The 19,803-nt window shown below is 33.5% G+C and overlaps 1 protein-coding gene across 1 annotated transcript; it reads left to right on the forward strand.

Moving 5' to 3' along the window:
* The first annotated feature begins 13,514 nt into the window (after nt 1-13,514).
* On the forward strand, nt 13,515-16,170 carry LOC133322408 (probable serine hydrolase). The gene is made up of 2 exons (XM_061531404.1): nt 13,515-13,553; nt 15,175-16,170. Exons 1-2 carry the CDS (start codon nt 13,515-13,517, stop codon nt 16,168-16,170), a joined length of 1,035 nt encoding a protein of 344 aa, XP_061387388.1.
* Nucleotides 16,171-19,803: the final 3,633 nt, after the last annotated feature.

Genomic DNA, 19,803 nt, shown 5'->3' on the forward strand with positions numbered 1-19,803 from the left:
GATCCCTTTTTTGGTATTGGCTTTCATCCAATTTTATGCTTTGCCGTTAAGCTATGCATTGTTCTTCTTCGTCTTGACAGTAGTTTTGGATTCGCCCTCAAAATTTGCCACTCTCTTGTCCTGGCCCTCCACTCTGCTCGGTAATACGTTGTTACGTTGCGATTGTATGGAAACCAATGCAATGAAGCAAATGTCGTCAGTCAGTGTTAATGTTGCCACTGGCAGAATGCCACATTCAACATAATTTAACAAAAAGGATTCATGGCTGGTTCATGTGTTATTTCGCCCGAAGGGTTGCGGAAATAGCCGGATGCCACCAAAAAGAATTGTGGTGTGTGTCTGTGGAGGATAGTAGTGCAGCAGTAGCAGCACGACTGGCATCCGACGCTGATGAAGATGAACATCCGCGTCTGTGGCCGTGGCAACGCCGTCTATATACAAAAAAAAAACCGAAAGGAATTAAATGTCACTTTCTTGACAGTGCGGAGGAAGGATGTCTTGTTGTTGGAGCATACAAACAATGCTTGTGAAGGAACGAAAAGAATCAAAAAGTAAAGGCCACTTTGTAAAAGATTAAATTCAATGACTTCGTCTTCTGTTTGGGGAGGGAAAGCTATACAAAACAAGGATAAAGCTCAGATAATGACGTTAAAAATTCTTCTTATGTCAAGTAAAGTAGCAAATAATTTGTGGGTGGGTGTTTATAAAGACTGCGCTGTATAAGTGTAGAAAAGGTTACACACACATAAGGTAACCGTCATCATAGATTATGGTCTTCGCATTCATGTTCCACGAGTACCTCATCACCGTCAACCTAAATGAAAAGAAAACATCCAATTTTATTGCAGATTCCACACCTTGCTATTCTATTTTCTTCTTGCTGATATCTTCTTTTGAACAGGAAATTACTTTTTTGGCTTTTGTTGAAACTAGCCCGAAAAATGGCTCTTTGCTCAGAATGTCTCATGCTTCTTTTTTTGTGTGACATTTATTCCCTGTAATATCAAAGATGGAAATGACTAGATAAGTTGTTTAAGCAGATTTCGGTTGTTATAACGCCTCCTCCAATTTTTGGGGGCTACATTGTGTTTGTGCCTTGAATTGAATAATCAGCTACCTAAAGAAAGCCGGTAGTAAGACGTTTGCCAAGTTTTAAATTTCCTGGCCACTTATGTTGGAGAGTGAGAGGGGGTGCTATTCACACATAAAGTATATAAATAAGGAATTGTTATCATTGGCCTTCGTTTAAGAGGTACGAAGTTTTTTGAAAGGTATTTGTGATTACCGTTTTTTCATACAATCTTGAATTTATATAGATTGTCAACAAGTTGCATAGGCAGGTCAAAATCTAGCGTATCTTCGATTTTTATTGGCCCATGTTTAGGTATAGCCCCCATAAAACGGTACTCCCACTTTTCGGTTTGTTTTGTTGTTTTGGATTTTTGGTTCGTTCTTCAACCGAATTACTGTTATTTGGTATTTATACCCTTCACCACACTGTGGTACAGGGTATTATGTCTTTGTGCATATGTTTGTAAGGAAACGAGATAGACCCATGGTTCCTTTTGAGAATATGCATAGAATCACTTTTTAAGTCGATTTATGCATGTCCGTCCGTCCGTCCGTCTGTCTGTCTGTCCATGTATGTTTGTGAGCAAAGTACAGGTCGCATTTATGATCCGAATTGGATGAAATTTGGCACAGCTCATTTGTTTGGCCCTAGGACGAACCCTGTTGAAATTGGGAAAAATTGGTTCAGATTTAGATATAGCTCCCATATATATTTTCGTCCGATTTAAAGTAAATGGTGTACCAAAGTCCCTATATATCTTTCGATTTGCACGAAATTTGGTATAACGTACTGAATTGAGTCTAGAATGATTTGTGCCAAATTTCGAGAAAATCGGTCCAGATTTAGATATAGCTCCCATATATAGTTTCGTCCGATTTCATGTAAATTGTGCACCAAAGGGCCTATATATCTTTCGATTTGCACGAAATTTGGCATAACGTACTGAATTGAGCCTAGAGTGATGTCTGCCAAATTTCGTAAAAATCGGTCCATATTTAGATATAGCTCCCATATATATATATAATTTCGCCCGATTTCATGTAAATGGTGCACCAAAATCCCTATATATCTTTCGATTTGCACGAAATTTGGCACAGCGTACTGAATTTAGCCTAGAATGATGTGTGCCAAGTTTCGTCCGATTTCATGTAAATTGTGCACCAAAGTCCCTATATATGTTTCGATTTGCACGAAATTTGACATAACGTACTGAATTGAGCCTAGAGTGATGTCTGCCACGTTTCGTGAAAATCGGTCCAGATTAAGATATAGCTCACATATATAGTTTCGTCCGATTTCATGTAAATGGTGCACCAAAGTCCCTATATATCTTTCGATTTGCACGAAATTTAGCATAACGTACTGAATTGATGCTGGAATGATGTGTGCTTAGTTTCGAGAAAATCGATTCAGATCTAGATATACATATTTTCGTCCGATTTAATCTAAATAATGTACCAAGTTCTTATGTTGCATAGCGTTTTGAATTTAATCCAGAACGATGTGTGCCAAGTTTCGTGAAAATCGTGATAATAGTTTTGTTTAATATACCCATAGTGGTGAATGGTATCATATAGTCGGCCCCGTCCGACTTTACTACTTTCCTTACTGGTTTTATTTCGCATTTAATAATCCATCCTTGTATCAAAAATTATAGAACGGTTCCCCACATCTCCGTACCATAAATATTGACCCATAGTCATATTTTGGGAATATTGGATACGTTCCCAGCCGTATCAAATATTCCCAAATAGAATCACATAGAATCACTTCCTGAGTTGATTTATGCATGTAAATTGTAAACAAAGTATAGGTCGCATTTATAATCCGATTGGGATGAAATTTGGTACAGCTCATTTGTTTGGCCCAAGGACGAACCCTATTGAATTGGAAAATCGGTTCAGATTTAGATATAGCTCCCATATATATTTTTGTCCGATTTTATGTAAATGGTGTACCAAAGTCCTTATATATTTTTCGATTTGCACGAAATTAGGTACAGCGTACTAAATTAAGTCTAGAATGAAGTGTGCTGAGTTTCGTGAAAATCGGTTCAGATTTAGATATAGCTCCCGTATATAGTTTCGTCCGATTTTATGTAAATGGTGCACTAAAGTTCCTATATATCTATCGATTTGCACGAAATTTAGCACACGGTACTCAAATAAGTCTGAGTTTCGAGAAAATCGTTTCAGATTTATATATAGATCCCGTATATAGAAAATTGGCATAGCGTACTTAAGTGAGCCTAGAATTATGTGTGTTTAGTTTCATGAAAATCGGTTCCGATTTAGATATAGCTCACATATATAGTTTCGTCCGATTTTATGTAAATGGTGTACCAAAGTCCCTATATATCTTTCGATTTGCACGAAATTTGTCATAGCGTACTGAATTAGATCTAGAATGATATGTTTTGAGTTTCGTGAAAATCGGTTCAGATTTAGATATAGCTCCTATATATAGTTTTGGCCGTTTTTATCGAAATGTTGCACCAAAGTCCCGAAATTTGAATTGAACCTAGAATGATGTGTGTTTAGTTTCGTGAAAATCGGTTCAGATTTAGATATAGCTCCTATATAGAGTTTTGCCCGATTTAATGTAAATGGTGCATAAAGTCCCTATATATCTATCGATTTGCACAAAATTTGGGATAGCTTACTGAATTGAGTCTAGAATGATGTCTCCTAAGCTTCGTAAATATCTGTTCAGATTTAGATATATTATATCATGTAAATGTTCTTTCGAAAAGGCGGAGTCGTTAGGAGACATATGTAGAATATACCCAAAGTTGTGCAGGGTATCATATAGTTGGTCTATCTTTTTACATAGGTCCCGCATCATTTTAGATAGTGATAATGTTCCGCCAATTCACCGAAACCGTCAAAATACTGAATGTTGGAACTTGGGACCTCAACTTGGTGGCGATGTCAAAACATGAAAATATTGAGGTAAATATTGAAATTCATATATATAAAAGAGTTGCGTTATAAGTGACTGACTGATCATCAACGCCCAGACGAAACGGCTAAAGCTAGAAACTTGAAATTTGGCATGTAGGTCCGGTTTGGTGCGTAGGCGTGTGATAAGGCGGGATTTTTGGAAATTCGTACTAAAAGGTACTAAAAAGTACTAAAAACTGTATTACGCGGGAAGGGTTAGATGTAGAACTTTGAAATTTGGTACGTAGCTTTGTATAAGACGAGCAAAGAGGAATGTGTGAAAAAAATTTGGAATTTAGTACTAGAAGGTACTAAAAAGTACTAAATATTATATTTCATTGGAACCGGTGGAGATAGATATCTGAAACATGGTATGTAGCTTAAGCTATTACAAATAGAATGATGTGCAAAAATATGTTTTTTTGGAAATTAGTACTTAAAGGTACTAAAAAGTACTAAAACTGTATTAATCCGGAATGGTTGGAAGTAGAACTCTGAAATTTGGTGTAGCTTTGCCTATGATAAGCCAAGTGGTGCGTTGGAAAAATTTTTGAAATTTAGTACTAATAAGTACTAAACATTACATCTGAATGAAATCGGTGAAGATTCATATCTGAAACATAGTGTGGAGCTTAAGCTATTACAAATAGAATTAGGTGCGAAAATTTTTTGGAAATTAGTACTTAATAGTACTAAAAAGTACTAAAACTATATTACACCGGAACGTTAGGAAGTAAAACTTTGAAATTTGGTATGCAGCTTTGTCAATTATAAGCGAAGGGCGATGTGTGAACAAATTTTGGAAATTAGTACTTAAGGTACTAAAAAGTACTGAAATATGGTATGTAACTTAATCTATTACAAATAGAACGATGGGCAAAAATAGTTTGTTGGAGATTAGTACTAAAATGTACTAAAAAATTATGAATATTGAATTACAATATAACCGATAGAGATAGAAATCAGGAACTTTGTATGCAGCTTTTACTATTACAAATAAGTACTAAAGTGTTGATAAAAAGTACTAAATAAAAAATACAATGGAGCCGATATCTGAAATGGTACTAAATATTAAATGACAACTGAAACGGTGTAGATTAAAAATTGAAATATATATTATTGGAAATAAGTACTAAATATAAATATACTAAATATTTGTACTAAAAGTGGGAAAAGTTAGTACGCAATTATAATAGTATAGTAATGAAGTTTTTTATTAAAAGGGTTCCAAAATGACTGGAAACTACAAAATTTGTATTGAGCGATTAGAAGTGGTAGAGTTTGGAATTCGTGTATGTGGCTTCTAAAATACAAATATAATTATTCCCAGCGCCATCAACAAGTTTATAAGGATAGAAATTGGCATTGCCTAATACACCAAGAAGTTGGTAAATTGCACTTAAAGGTACAAACAAGTACTAAATATTGGGTACGGTAGAACGGATAAAGATATGAACCTGTTATTAAATACTTATCTGGAACTATAACGACAAACATTTATACATAACTGCTTTCCAGCAATAATTTTTAAAAGTACAACACATTGTATACGGCGGTACGGGTGGAGATAGAATTTGGTACAAGTCTTTTTGTATTACAAACAATGTTTTCGCAGTTTAGTACTTAGGGTTCTAAATATTGTGTACGACAGAACGGGTAGAGATAAAGTGCTGACATTTTGTTTGTATAATCCAAAATCTGATCTAAAAACGTTGACAGTTACATGAAATATAATTTCCAACCCATAGACTTATAGTACAGCGAATGATTTTATAATTTTACAAAAAAGTGAAACAAGGCACTGAACAACGCAAGTACTAATTGTTGACACTTTTAAACGCAAATATTTCTAAGATTTCTACCATAACAGTACTGACATTTACTTCTAATGATGTTTCCAACCCCACTTACACGAATATTATGGTGTGATGAGAAATGTTTAACATTAATACCGTTGAATTTGAGAAATATATGAAAGTGAGTAAAGTTTTCTCTATATAGTAAAATTCGAGCACCAACGCTAAGTAAGCCTATGTTCGAAGACTAAGATCTAAGATTTTTTTTTTAAATTAAGGCATAGGAGCTATCCAAAAGTGTGGAGATTATTAAACAAGTTTAAAATGTGATATGGATCATTGTAAGTACATACTTAGAAATGCATAAATCTGTATAAAGTTATATTGTGTAGCTTAATCAATGGTTATTTTAACTATAAAATATAAGTTTTTTTGGAAAGACCCGCTAACGACGTAGCGGGCATATGCTAGTTCTATATAAAAGAGTTGCGTTATAAGTGACTGGCTGATCATCAACGCCCAGACGAAACGGCTAAAGCTAGAAACTTTAAATTTGGCATGTAGGTTGGGTTTGGTGCGTAGGCGTGTGATAAGGCGGGGTTTTTGGAAATTCGTACTAAAAGGTACTAAAAACTGTATTACGCGGCAACGGTTAGATGTAGAACTCTGAAATTTGGTATACAGCTTTTCCTACGATAAGCGAAGTGGTATGTGTGAAAAAAATTTGGAATTTAGTACTAAAAGGTACTAAAAAGTACTAAATAATATATTTCAACGGAACCGGTGGAGATAGATATCTGAAACATGGTATATAGCATAAGCTATTACAAATTGAATGATGTTCAAAATATTTTTTGTAAATTAGTACTAAAATTGTACTAAAAAGTACTAAAACTGTATTAAAGCGGAACGGTTAGAAGTAGAACTTTGAAGTTTGGCAGATAGCTTTGTATCTGACGAGCGAAGTGGTATGTTTGAAAAAATTTTTGAATTTAGTACTAAGAGGTGCTAAAAAGTACTAAATATATTTGAATGGAATCGGTAGATATACATATCTGAAACTTGGTATGTAGCTTAAGCTATTACAAAAAGAATGATGTGTAAAAATATTTTTTTTTTGGAAATTAGTACTAAAATGGTACTAAAAAGTACTAAAACTGTGTAATACCGGAACGGTTGAAGTAGAACTCTAAAATTTGGTATATAGCTTTTTCAATGATAAGCGAATCAGAATGTGCGAACAAATTTTTTAAATTAGTACTAAAAAGTACTAAATATTGAGCAGGTAGGGATACATACTGAAGGTACTAAAAAGTAGTAAATATCAAGCAGGTATGGATACATATCTGAAATTTGGTATGTAACTTAAGCTATTACAAACAGAATGTGGGCAAACATAGTTTTTTTAATTAGTACTAAAATGTACTTAAAAGTAATATATATATATATATATATAGATAGAGATAGAAATGTGAAACTTCGCACAAAGCTTTAACTATTATAATTATATACTATACATAACATTTTATTGGAAATTAGTGGTAGTGGTGGTAAAAAAGGTCTAAAATAAAAAAAATACAATGGAACTGGTGGAAGTAGAAATCTAAAATTTTATATGTTCCTCACTCTATTACAAATATTATGTTATGCATAATTCTTTTGAAATTAGTACTAAAATATACTAAATACTATATAGTATAAACAATAAATTATATATAGTATACAAATACCATTTTAGTACTAATTTTTGAAATTAGTACAAAATATTAAATTATAACGGAAAAGTTAGAGATTAAAATCTGAAAATTAGTACAAATAAGAGGATTTGTTTATTGGAAATTCGTTCTTATTGCCACCAAAATACAAAATATTGCACTGTGTGGGAAAAAGTATAATTCTAAAACTCGGTATGTAGCTATGTATTTTACAATCAAATGGAATACGCCAAAAAGTTAGTAAATTGTACGGTTGAACGGATAAATATAGGAACCTGTTATTAAAAATTTATCTGCAACAACAAACATTTATACATACATAGATTCCAGAAATAAACTCTAAAATGTGTTAAAAAGAACAACACATTGTATACGGCGGTACGGGGGGATATAGAATTTGGCACAAGGCTTTTTCTATGAAAAAAACCAGTGAGCGGAGCAGTATAGTCGGACGGGGCCGACCATAGGATACCCTACACAACTACCACGGAAATCTAACTTTCTGCGGATTTTTATTCCGAATATGGGAAATATTTCGTAATAGTTATACGTAAGCACCTGTTCATATTTAAGTGCAACTCCCACATACGAGTACATACGACAATATAATTGGTATTAATTTAAAGGTCAACCACTCCTCTTGGATATAATATAAACTTTTCGGGTCCAGGTCCCTCAGGGGTAAATATATACGCTGTAGAATACAAATTTTGTCATTTTTCACACAAAAGTCAGGGTCCATTTGACCCGCTAAATATTGACCGATCTTTATCAAAACATGCATGCTTATTCTCTGGTCCGATCCCCTTCTCCATGCAAAAATTCGCGGTGTTTGGGCCATAATTGCGGCCTCTGGAGCGACCATAAAAACCTGTAAAAATAAAGTTTTTGGTCCATTTCATCCCCTAAATATTAACCGATCTTTCCCAAAAACAATAGGGGTCTTCATTGGCCAGAACCCATCCTACATGCAAAATTTCATGAAGATTGGTCCATAACTGTGGCCTGTATCGTGTTTACAAATTATAATGGACAGACGGATGGACACACATGTCTTGATCGACTCATCTAGTCGAGATATGACGATCGGTATACTTAAAGGTGGGTCTAGGACCAATATTTCGCGGCGTTACAAACTTTTGGGGCTGCACAAAGCTATAATACCCTGACAACATAGTTGTGTAGGGTATAACAATGCTTTTCCCAATTTTGTTTGACATTTGTGCCTAAAGTAAATATTGTTAACGACTGAACGAGTAGAGTCCTGAAATTTTGTATGTATATTTAGCTACAACAAATTAATTTTTTTTTATTTGTACTAAAAGCACTAAATTTAGTATTTATCTTTGACTATGGCAAAAAACTGATTTATGGAAATATTTTTCAAAAAATTTTGCTAAAAATTGCTGACATTAGTTTCCACATTGACATGGATCTACAGCGAATGATTATGTGAATTTTGGTTTCAACTTCCGGTGAAATTATACAAACAAGCAACTGAACACCACAAGTACTAAATTGTTGGCACTTTTAAACGCAAATGTTTCTAATCTTCTACAAAAACAGTACTGATATTAATTTCCAATGATGTTTCCAACTACACTGGAAACATATTATACTACATCGACTTTCGATGTAATGAATATGGGGCTGGATCTTTATGTCGAGGTTATACTAAAAATACTGAATCGAGAAAATATTACACATGCACAAATATAAGCAAGTTGTACTCGATTAAGTAAGTAAGATAGAAGCATCAACGATTCTGTTCAAATGAAATGCGTATTAAGATCTGAGATTTCCTTAAAAATTTTAAGATATAGGGCCTATCATTATTAGAAATGTTTTAATTTTATACTTAATGTGTATTGTGTAGCTAAATTAATGTTTTTTTTTTTTTATTTTAACTACAAAAAGAAGCGCTAACGACGTAGCGGGCATATGCTAGTATATATAACATAATATGAAATGTACTTTTCTCTAACTATGATGCGGTACTGAAATATTTGTTATTATTTCTTTTATTTGGCAATGTATAAATTTCCTTTTTGTTTGAAATTCCCATATATTGCCTCTTAACCCATTGATTACTTGTTACAGATGTGGTACCTATGTTAGAACGGAATAATGTTAAAAGAAATGAATAATGAATATGTTGCATTTTCAAGTTTCAAGAGTGCACGATTTTTACAAAGTATCATAATCGATAAAAATGTTTGCACTCGAAAGCAATAATTCTTCTTGAAACCATTAGGGAAACAAAGTAAAGTTTGCATTTTAATTTATGAGTGCATTTAGCTTGAAGTTTCACATTAAATAGCACTCTGCACTTTTATTTAACCGTTTCGAAAACTTGGAAATGCATTTTAACGATGTTTTATAGTGAAAACGTTTTTAAACATTGAAGCAACTATTTAAGAAAAGGAAAAAGTCCAAGAAGGGGTTAATCCAAGAATATGAATAATAAAAAATATGTATAAATCCGCTGATGCTTTTATATGTAAACAATAATAATATTCTACTAGGATCTATTTTTATTTTCCATTTTTTAAGAAATATAAAAAAGGTTTAAAACACACATACATCAATTTCAGACAAATGCCTGAATATTGCCTCCTGAATATTTTTGCGATAATATTCGGCATTTATACTGATGCCACGGTCGATTAATACGAGCAGAGAGCGACCATCGGCTGTCATGGCGTCCCACACCATCACCATGACCGGCACTTAAGTTCTGGTGGCCAGCCGAAGGTGCACATTTTTTAAATTGTTTTGTTGTTGTTTTTTGTAATTAAAGGGAAGCCCTTATTTTTGATGGCGGGCATGATAACTCCTCACTGGAGTTCGCCCCAAAAAGGGGGCGAATATTAATAATTTTTGCGAGACATATACGACTACAAAAAACCAAATTGCAAAGAATTTGGTTGAAAAACGCGCTCAAGAACTCCAAAATACCGAAAATTGAGGGGTGCCGTTATATGGGGGGTACCAGAAAAATTTGACCTATATTTATAATTTTTAGTAGGAAGATTCGGTACCCAATAACAACTCAAAGTATTAAACTACAGCCAATTCCGTAGAAAAATGCGACCAAAATACCGAAAATTGTGGGGTACCCTTATATGGGGGCTGTCCGTAAAAATTGACCTATATTTATAACTTTTTTTTTTTTTGGGGGGGGGGGGGTAGATTTGCTACCCAATAAGAACTCAAAGTACCAAAACAAGTAAAAAATTGTCAGTCGGTGTTGCTGACAGATATATACTCCCAGCCTATGGTTTGCGGAGGTCTTCTAAATTAAACACAGATTTTATTATTAGTTTTATATAAGATATGTGTTTTAATCAAAGAGGTTTCGGATATAATGTTGATCAAGTCGGTTATTCAAATGGTTTCAAATTAAAGTTATAAGCTTATAAAATATTGACCACTTGTGAGGTAGGTACTGGAAGGAGTGGACCACTGAGTTCCATCTTGAGACATTATTTAGGCTTGGTTAATATAATATGTTATGCAAAGTTTAGCACCAATCGGACATTCCATTCGTCTGATGTTGCATTTATAGATATTGGCAATTTTTACCATTTGTGGGGAAGGTACCAAAAGGAGTGAACCAATGCGTCGCATCTACGGAATTGATCTGGGACTGGTTAAGATGACAGATTGTTCAATGTTTGGTTCATATTGGACATTTCATACGTCTGTTATTACATTTAAAAATATTGAAAATGTTCAACCTTTGCGGGGGAGGTACGAGAAATAGTTGACCAATTGGTTCCTTCTACGCAGTTGATCCAGGCTTGTTCAAAGTTTGATTCAAATTGCATAGTTCGTTCACATGATATCATAAAATGAATTTTTATAACAATTTTGACCATTTTTTGGGGAGAAGGAGTGGGTTGATATTTCCCATCCTCGACCTTAAACTATGTTTGGTAGAAATATGACGATGTGCAAAGTTTGGACGAAATCGGTTACTCCCTTCGTTTGCACAAGCCGGCCAGACAGACATTTGTAATTGTCCAAATTGTATAAAACATGTTCACCGTATCAACGTGTATCTACCCTCATTAGCCATAAGGCTGAGGGTACAATAAAGAAGGAAACGGTTGCACTCAATTTTTGTTTAAAACACCTATATTTTATAGAATAGTCTGTGGGTACATCGTTGCTCTTCGGAATGAATAGAATGGATTAAATCAATGAAATAGTACTTTTTTCAGTATCTGTACTGAAAAAGTACTATTTCAATGAATTATTCATCTCTGCTTAATTCCCTTTTTATTTTATTCCCTCCACCACAGTATGGAGGGTATATTAATTTTGTTTTCCCGTTTGTAACTCATCGAAATAATCAGCGTAAAATTCTATGACGATATAGCCATGTCCGTCAATTTTCGGTATTTTGGGGTTCTTGAGCGCGTTTTTCAACCGATTTTGCTGCTTTGGTATTTTGTAGTCGTATATGGTAACAAATCCCTACCTAAAAGTATTAATGTTCGCCCCCTTTTTGGGGTAGTCCCCATATAACCCCCTTTTAATACCCTCCACCATAGTATGGAGGGTATATTAGTTTTGTTTTTCCGTTTGTAACGCATCGAAATAATCATTTCCGATCCTATAAAGTATATATATTCTTGATCAGCGTAAAATTCTAAGACGATCTAAGCTCTGTCCGTCTGCCTGTTGTAATCACTCTAGCGTCTAAACAAATTGAGATAAAGCACCAAAGAGTCGTCTTTTGTCTGCAGGCAGGTCAAGTTCGAAGATGGGATATATCGGTCCACGTTTAGGCATAGATCCCATATAAGGGTACACCCCATTTTCGGTTTTTTTAATTTCTTGAGCGTGTTTTTCAACCGCTGAAATTTGGTACTTTGAGTTCTTATTGGGTAGCGAATCTCCCCACTAAAAATTATAAACATAGGTCCATTTTTTCGGACAGCCCCCATGTAAGGGTACCCCCAATTTTGCGGTATTTTGGGGGCTTTTTGGTACTTTCGGTATTAAGGGTACCTCCCAATTTCCGGTTTTTGGGGGTTTTGACCGGATTTTTGCACAGAATTGGCTGTTATTTAGTAATTTGAGTTCTTATTGGGTAGCAAATCTCTTTACAAAAAATTATAAATATAGGTAAATTTTTTCGGGTAGCCGCCATATAAGGGTACCCCCAATTTTCGATATTTTGAGGTTCTTGAGCGCGTTTTTCAACCGAATTCGCTAAAATTTGGTATTTTGTAGTCGTATATGGTAACAAATCTACCCACCAAAAATTTTTAATATTCACCGCTTTTTAGGGGTAGTCCCCATATAACCCCGATTTTTTATATTAAAATAGTTATCTGATTTGTTCCGTATGTTGCAGTTGGGTAGTCGTTACGGGGAATAGTCAATTTTTACCCTACAAAGACTATTTAGCCATCTGTTGTAAGCATTCTGCCTTCTAAAGATATTGTGATAAAAAATTTTAGATTTTAGAAAAAAAATCCCCATTAAAAATTGCTGATGTTTGTATTTGGTGTACATAATGGTTTACATAAATCATTGTAGGTATCTGTCAGTACAACTATGGCGGAGGGTATCCAAAGTTCGGCCCGGCCGAACTTAACGCTTTTTCACTTGTTTGTTTTTGTTTTTTTTTTTTTTTTAATTACTCTGAAAACTTTTTAAGAGAATATTTTCTTAGTCTTCTCAGTTATTTTCACTTTTCTGTTAAATCCGACGAAAGAGAAAGAGAGAGAAGTGGTGGAAGATAACAAATTTTAAAATCTCACCGAGCTACCCACTCTCTCAACATTGATCAAGTAGTCAATTAGTAAACAAAATGAAATATAAATACAATCGGTGCATTAGCGTGAGGCAGTGAAAAAATACCGTCGCTTGAGCGGTTTAACAATAAAATTTTTAGAAAATAATTTCAGAAAATATTTATAATATTTAACTCAATAATTTCTAAACAAAACAAACGAATGTAAAACACAGAAAAATGTCCAACAATACAAACGTTGAAGTAACTCACAAAGAGGTAAATATCGTCAATTGTTCCGATACAAATCGGCGTGTTGTGGCTTTTGTTTCTGTTTCAATCGCCCAGGTGGAAATTTGGACTATGAACTTTCGGTCGCATTTATGTTTTGTGACAAATTCATATATACATGGGTACATACAAGTGTGCAAAATGTTATAACTGAATTCCAAAATTCACTTGACATTGATTTGTGTTCATTCAACTAGAATTTTGAAAATAAATAAAATTAATATCGTGCGGTATTAAACAATGATGAGTTTGACTACACACAGAAAAAATAATAAAAACGTATGTTTGGTATACGATCAATTAGTAAAGAATTTCCACGAACTTATACAAATATAAATTTATCAGATTATAAAAATATGCACTCATGCCTGATATCAACGATCAGTTGAACATTTATCTTTAGACCTCTTGTAAAGACGGTGTGTGGCGATCACCAATGGTCTTATTAGACTTTAGAATTGTTTGGTTAAATTTGATAAGAAGCTAATCTACAGAAAATGTTGAAGTGAAATATTATTCGACCAGTTGGTTGATTTTGGTGATATATGAGGCATAAATACACACATATACATACTGATGTTTGTCTTTATGAATGGCGTGAGCGTCAATAAATTGGACATTGGATTTATAAACAAATCGGCACAATTAAGTTTTTTTTTTGTAAATAGCAAAAAATTTAATTTTTTTCGGGAAACATAAAAAGGAGCATTCTTGATCAGAATACAATGTTTCAATGTTTCTGCCCCAAGAACAAACCCTATTATTGGTGAAAATCGGTTGAGAGTTAAATATAGCTGCCATATATATTTTTGTCCGATTTAATGTAAATGGTGTACCAAGTCCATATATATCTTTCGATTTTATGCCAATGTTCCTTCGAAAAGGAGACATCTGTTAGGATACATATCGACGCCTCCGAACCATAGTATGCTAAGTCTGAAAAGTGAGTTTTTCAGTAGAAGCTTTCAAAGTATGGAAGTTTCTTTTATCGTACGTGCCATGCTAAGTAAATTTTTGCTTATAACTTTGGTTTGGATTGGCCGATGATTACCAAAATTTCAGTGAATTTAAATTAAGGACCGTAGTATCTAAAAACGTAAAGAACTTTAAAACATGCTAAGTCGACTTAGCATACTATGGTTCGGAGGCGTCGATATGTAGAATATACCCAAAGTGGTGAAGGGTATCATATAGTCGGCCCAATCCGGCTTTACTAATTTCCTTATTGTTTTTTGACTGACTTGAATATACTGTAGTTGAGCATTTTTACCATCCCATGATTACTCTGCTGGCCATAGGATCATCCTCATTCGTCTTAGGAAAATTAAACTTTTCTCCCATATGGAATTATGGATGAATTAGTCTATAGACAATAAGATTGTCTCTTAGAAGGTAGAGAGAGAACCTTGTATTTGGATCATCAATGTTATGTAATTTTCCTTCTTTTCTTGGGACAGGCTAAACATAAGGATGTTTTCGACAGTGGTCCAAATATTTTAGTTACACCTGGGATGCTATTTTATTCCCTTTAATATTTGTAACTATTCTATTCGTATTTTCAACTTATAAATTTTTGATCATAATAACGAATTTTTCTTTCTCTTTTCAGTTTATTGATTTACGCATTCCCATGCCCTGGGGTTATGTTGTGGGTCGCTGGTATGGCAATCGTAAAGTACGACCCATATTAGCCCTACATGGTTGGCTGGATAATATGGGCACATGGAATACACTAATACCACTGCTACCGGATCATATTGGCATTCTTTGCATCGACTTACCCGGACATGGTTTGTCACCGAAACTTCCACGTGGTATTGTCTACCATGCTGTTGACTACGTGTGTGTCATATTGCGCATCATGGAGGAATACGAATGGCAGAAGGTCTCCATAATGGCCCATTCGATGAGTTCTATGATCTCATTTATATTCGCCTCACTCTACTCGGACCGTTTGGATATGTTGATTAGCATTGATATTGTGCGAACACGCTACAGAAGACCCAGTACACAAATCGATTTTATACGGAACAATATTGAAAAATATCTCATCGAAGATGATCGCTTGCAGTTGGCCAATCAAATGGAACCACCTTCGTATACACGTGAACAACTCCTACAGATAATGTACGAAGGCACAAATCGTTCGGTGACCCTGGAAAATTGTTCTCACATTTTAGAACGTAACATAACCAAATCCACCAAATACCCCGACAAGTATTATTTTTCGCGAGATGGCCGAGTTAAGTATTATTTCGAGTTCACAACTTCGCCACCGTTTGCCGCAGAACTAGCCCGTCGTATACACAATGTACCTTATTGTGTAATCAAAGGATCTCAATCGAACTTCATTGATGAGCAGAGTAATGAGGTCATTGAGATACTGAAAAGTAATAATCCTCACTTTGAATTGCACGAGATCGAGGGTACACATCACGTGCACTTAAATAATCCTCAGGCCGTAGCTGCGGTATTGACGCCATTTATTAATCGCCACCGACCACCGATGGTAGAAACCTGGTCACTGAGAGAAGATCAAGAAGACATCGATGAGGTGCAACAACAAAAGGATGTCAAGTCCAAAAAGAGAAAAAGTAAATTATGACTGTTGCCTGTATCTGTAACGGATGGCGACCGTCGTAATCCTGACAATATATGGAAGAGTGCATGCATGTGTTTGGGAAGTTATAAATGAGTATATGCTATATCTTTAGGGAATAAAAATAAAAAATGGAACATTTGTAAATAATAAAGAAATATATGTATATATATTTAAAATATATTTAAGATATGAAACATTATTCCGAATTATTATCTCCATCAAGATGAAACAAGTTTCATATAGAGTGAGATTAATATCTGAGAAATTACCAGTATTTCGGTTCGAAAATTCTAACAAAGCCATAAACATATCGAAAGGCGGAGGTTTTTTTATTATTATACCCTCCATCATAAGGTGGTTGAATGTATATTAAATTTGTCATTCCGTTTGCAAATATTCGTCCGTCGGAAATCCCATAAAGTATATATAAACTTGATTAGAATAAAATTCTATGTCAGTCTCCCGGTTTGTTTGAAAGACTTAAGGTGTATTTTCCAACCGAAAGGCCTTATTCTGTCATACCATGTCAATACAGGCATCAAAAAAAGATCCCGCCCCACCGAAAAGGCTGTTATTTGACATTCCATGATATTGGTAAAGAAAATGCCTTGACTTAGAAAATTTTCAATATATACCAATGTTTGTAAATACAAACAGATGTCCCGCTAAATTGTTCCGGGTTTTGCAACCTTAGTGTTTTTAATTACATGGTGGTTGACCGCTTACAATACATACAAACGAAAGAACAAATTCTTATATTTATACTTATAAGGTTATTTGTTCGTATTAGTAGATGCAATACTGAACAAGTTAAAATTGTTCCTTCTTAACTTATGTTATCTTATAAAGAGTTTAAATTAAAATTTTATCTTTTTAAAACTTTATTTCAGTCAAAACCTTTAATTACCAAATACAATTACATATCTGAATTTGAAATACATATTGACACATATGAACGTTAATTTTAAATTTATTTGGAATTAAACGTTTTGATTTAATTTAATAATTATTTAAATAAATAGTATTCCATTGATTTAATATTTAATTAAAAATATTACATATAAAATAATATTTAATTTAAAATTGTATTATTCAATTGGAAGTTCATATTTGTTAATATCAATTAGAGAATATTATATAAATATTAATTTGAAATTAAGAGCTGTAAATGAAATATTTATTTATGAGTTTTAGTTATGTATGTATCTAACTTATAAATTCAAAATTAATCAAATTTAAATTAATTAAATTAAAAGTTTCAAATTAATAGAAGATTAGTTTTAAAGTAATTTTCAATTGAACAAGAACATAATAACTATTTAAAAAATTTCATTTTTATAAAAATAAAATGTAAATTTGAATTTCATATTTTTATGCCTACACCCGATTTATGCATGTCCGTCCGTCTGTAGATGTTAAATTGTAAACAACGTACAGGTGGCATTTATGATCCGATTACTGTAATGCTGTACCAAAGTCCCTATATATCTTTCGATTTGCAGTTAAGGCCCCATATATTTACATAATTCGCTCTATTGGGACGAAATTAAAGAATACACTAATATGACAAAGAGCTTATTTTTTAGTATTCTAAAGTTCTGCATCAAAGACAACCTAATACTAAAAGTAAAATTCCTATTACTGATAGACATAACGTTATATACCGTATTGAATGTGATGGATCGAAAGATGAAAAATGTGGAAAAATGTATGTGGGTACCACGAAAAACAAACTTAAAACAAGATTATCCGGACACAAATCAGACATAAAATTAAGGAACCATAACAACAATCAAAAAACCGCTCTGGCAGAACACTGTAAACTTAATAATCACATACCAAACTTTGACAACATACGCGTATTACAGTCAGAAAACAATTACAACAGAAGGTTAACACTGGAGATGTTACATATTAATAACATACCAACAAACTTAAAAATAAATTATAAAAGCGATACCGATAATGCAGCATATTGTTATCGACATTTGACAAGGAAGAGATCGTGCAATACATGGGAATAATCAGTGCAATATCAACTATAGACAATTGTAGTACAACTACATTAGCTGTTAAGAAAAACCTGACTATTATTATGTATATGTAAGAAATCTCTTTTTTGAAAATATGCAATAATAATTTTGTGTCTACACTAATATGCTGTGATAATAATATTAAATGTATGTTTTCTTAAATAGATCACCCCTGAAGATGCAATTTGATAATTGCGAAATATCGGGAAATATTTGAATAAATAAACTAATTTAACAAAAGACCTCAAGCTCAAAGAATCTCATTACTGTAATATGAACAAAAAAGGTCGAAAAAAACACTCAACATAAAGTAAACAATCGACTCTATATTGGTCTAAATAAAAAATTTAGTATGGTTGATCACATATTTTAGTTCATCCGTCTATATGATGCATCTACTTTTTTCATTAATTCAATGAAGCTCCACGTTGTTTCAAAATTCATGACAAAATTTCATTGATTTAACGTAAGTTTTCATAAATGTTATGAAGCTTTTTCTTTCAGGCTAAATATAATAAAATTTGTCATTCCGTTTGCAACATCTCGAATTATTGACAACATATTTAGTCATGTCCTCATGTCTTTGGAAATCATGATAAAGCTCGCAATATGTATGTTCATACATTACTACTACTCCCCTGATATTTGGTATGGTATATGGGATTGCTTTTTAGAATAGCTCCCATTGAACATATTTCAGCAGAATTGGCGCAATTTTTCCGGGTAGCCCTCATATAGAGATAAATTTAAATTTCCCTAACAAAGATTATCAATATCACTTTACAGTTTCATATAGGTTTCATATAATCCAATTCAATATATACATCCAACTTTTGATATAGCCTCCACAAAAACGTCCCGTCCATTTTCGGTTTTATTAAGGATTTAACCCAACTTTCTCATCGCAGTGGCTATAACTTGGCATATCGGATTTCTTGTCAATAAAAAATTTCTTTTGCGAAATTGTTCAGTTTTTTATACCCTCCACCATAGTATGGAGGGTATATTAATTTTGTCATTCCATTTGTAACTCATCGAAATATTCATTTCCGACCTTATAAAGTATATATATTCTTGATCAGGGTAAAATTATAAGACGATCTAGGCATGTCCGTCCGTCTGTTGTAATCACGCTGTATTCTGAACGAATTGAGATAGGATGCTGAAATTTTGCATAGGTTTGTCTTTTGTCTGTAGGCAGGTCAAGTTCGAAGATGAAGATATATCGGTCTACGTTTAGGCATAGCTCCCATATAACAGTACTGTACAGTTTAGTGAACTGTACGCAATTTTGGAGTCAGGTCAAATGGAAATAGTTGCTTTCTAAGATTCTATTTGTATTATAGATCACAAAACAGTTTATTTATGACTCTCACGCATTGTGTGTGTGCAGGTCTCAAGTGGAACGTCAATAGTGCGTTGGTAAAGTTGAGGTAAAGATTGCTGCACAGGGTGCGTTAATGGGTCACAGCGTAAGAATGCATTTTACAGCATTTCTTGTCTGTGTGTATTTTTGGGAGATCGTAAATAAAGACCATAAGTGTGTCCAAACCCAAATCTATTTACTCATTCAATGTATGTATTTGAAATGCATTGTAGTTTT

The sequence above is a fragment of the Musca vetustissima genome, unplaced genomic scaffold, assembly GCF_032173495.1.
Source record: "Musca vetustissima isolate MV318-11 ecotype Yass unplaced genomic scaffold, APGP_CSIRO_Mvet_v1 utg13489, whole genome shotgun sequence".
NCBI lineage: Eukaryota > Metazoa > Arthropoda > Insecta > Diptera > Muscidae > Musca > Musca vetustissima.

Excerpts from the sequence above, each read along its gene's own strand:
- LOC133322408 (XM_061531404.1), top strand. The coding sequence starts at position 13,515 with ATGTCCAACAATACAAACGTTGAAGTAACTCACAAAGAG. Across the intron at positions 13,554-15,174 it reads TTGAAGTAACTCACAAAGAG|TTTATTGATTTACGCATTCC; the intron begins GTAAATATCGTC and ends TTCTCTTTTCAG.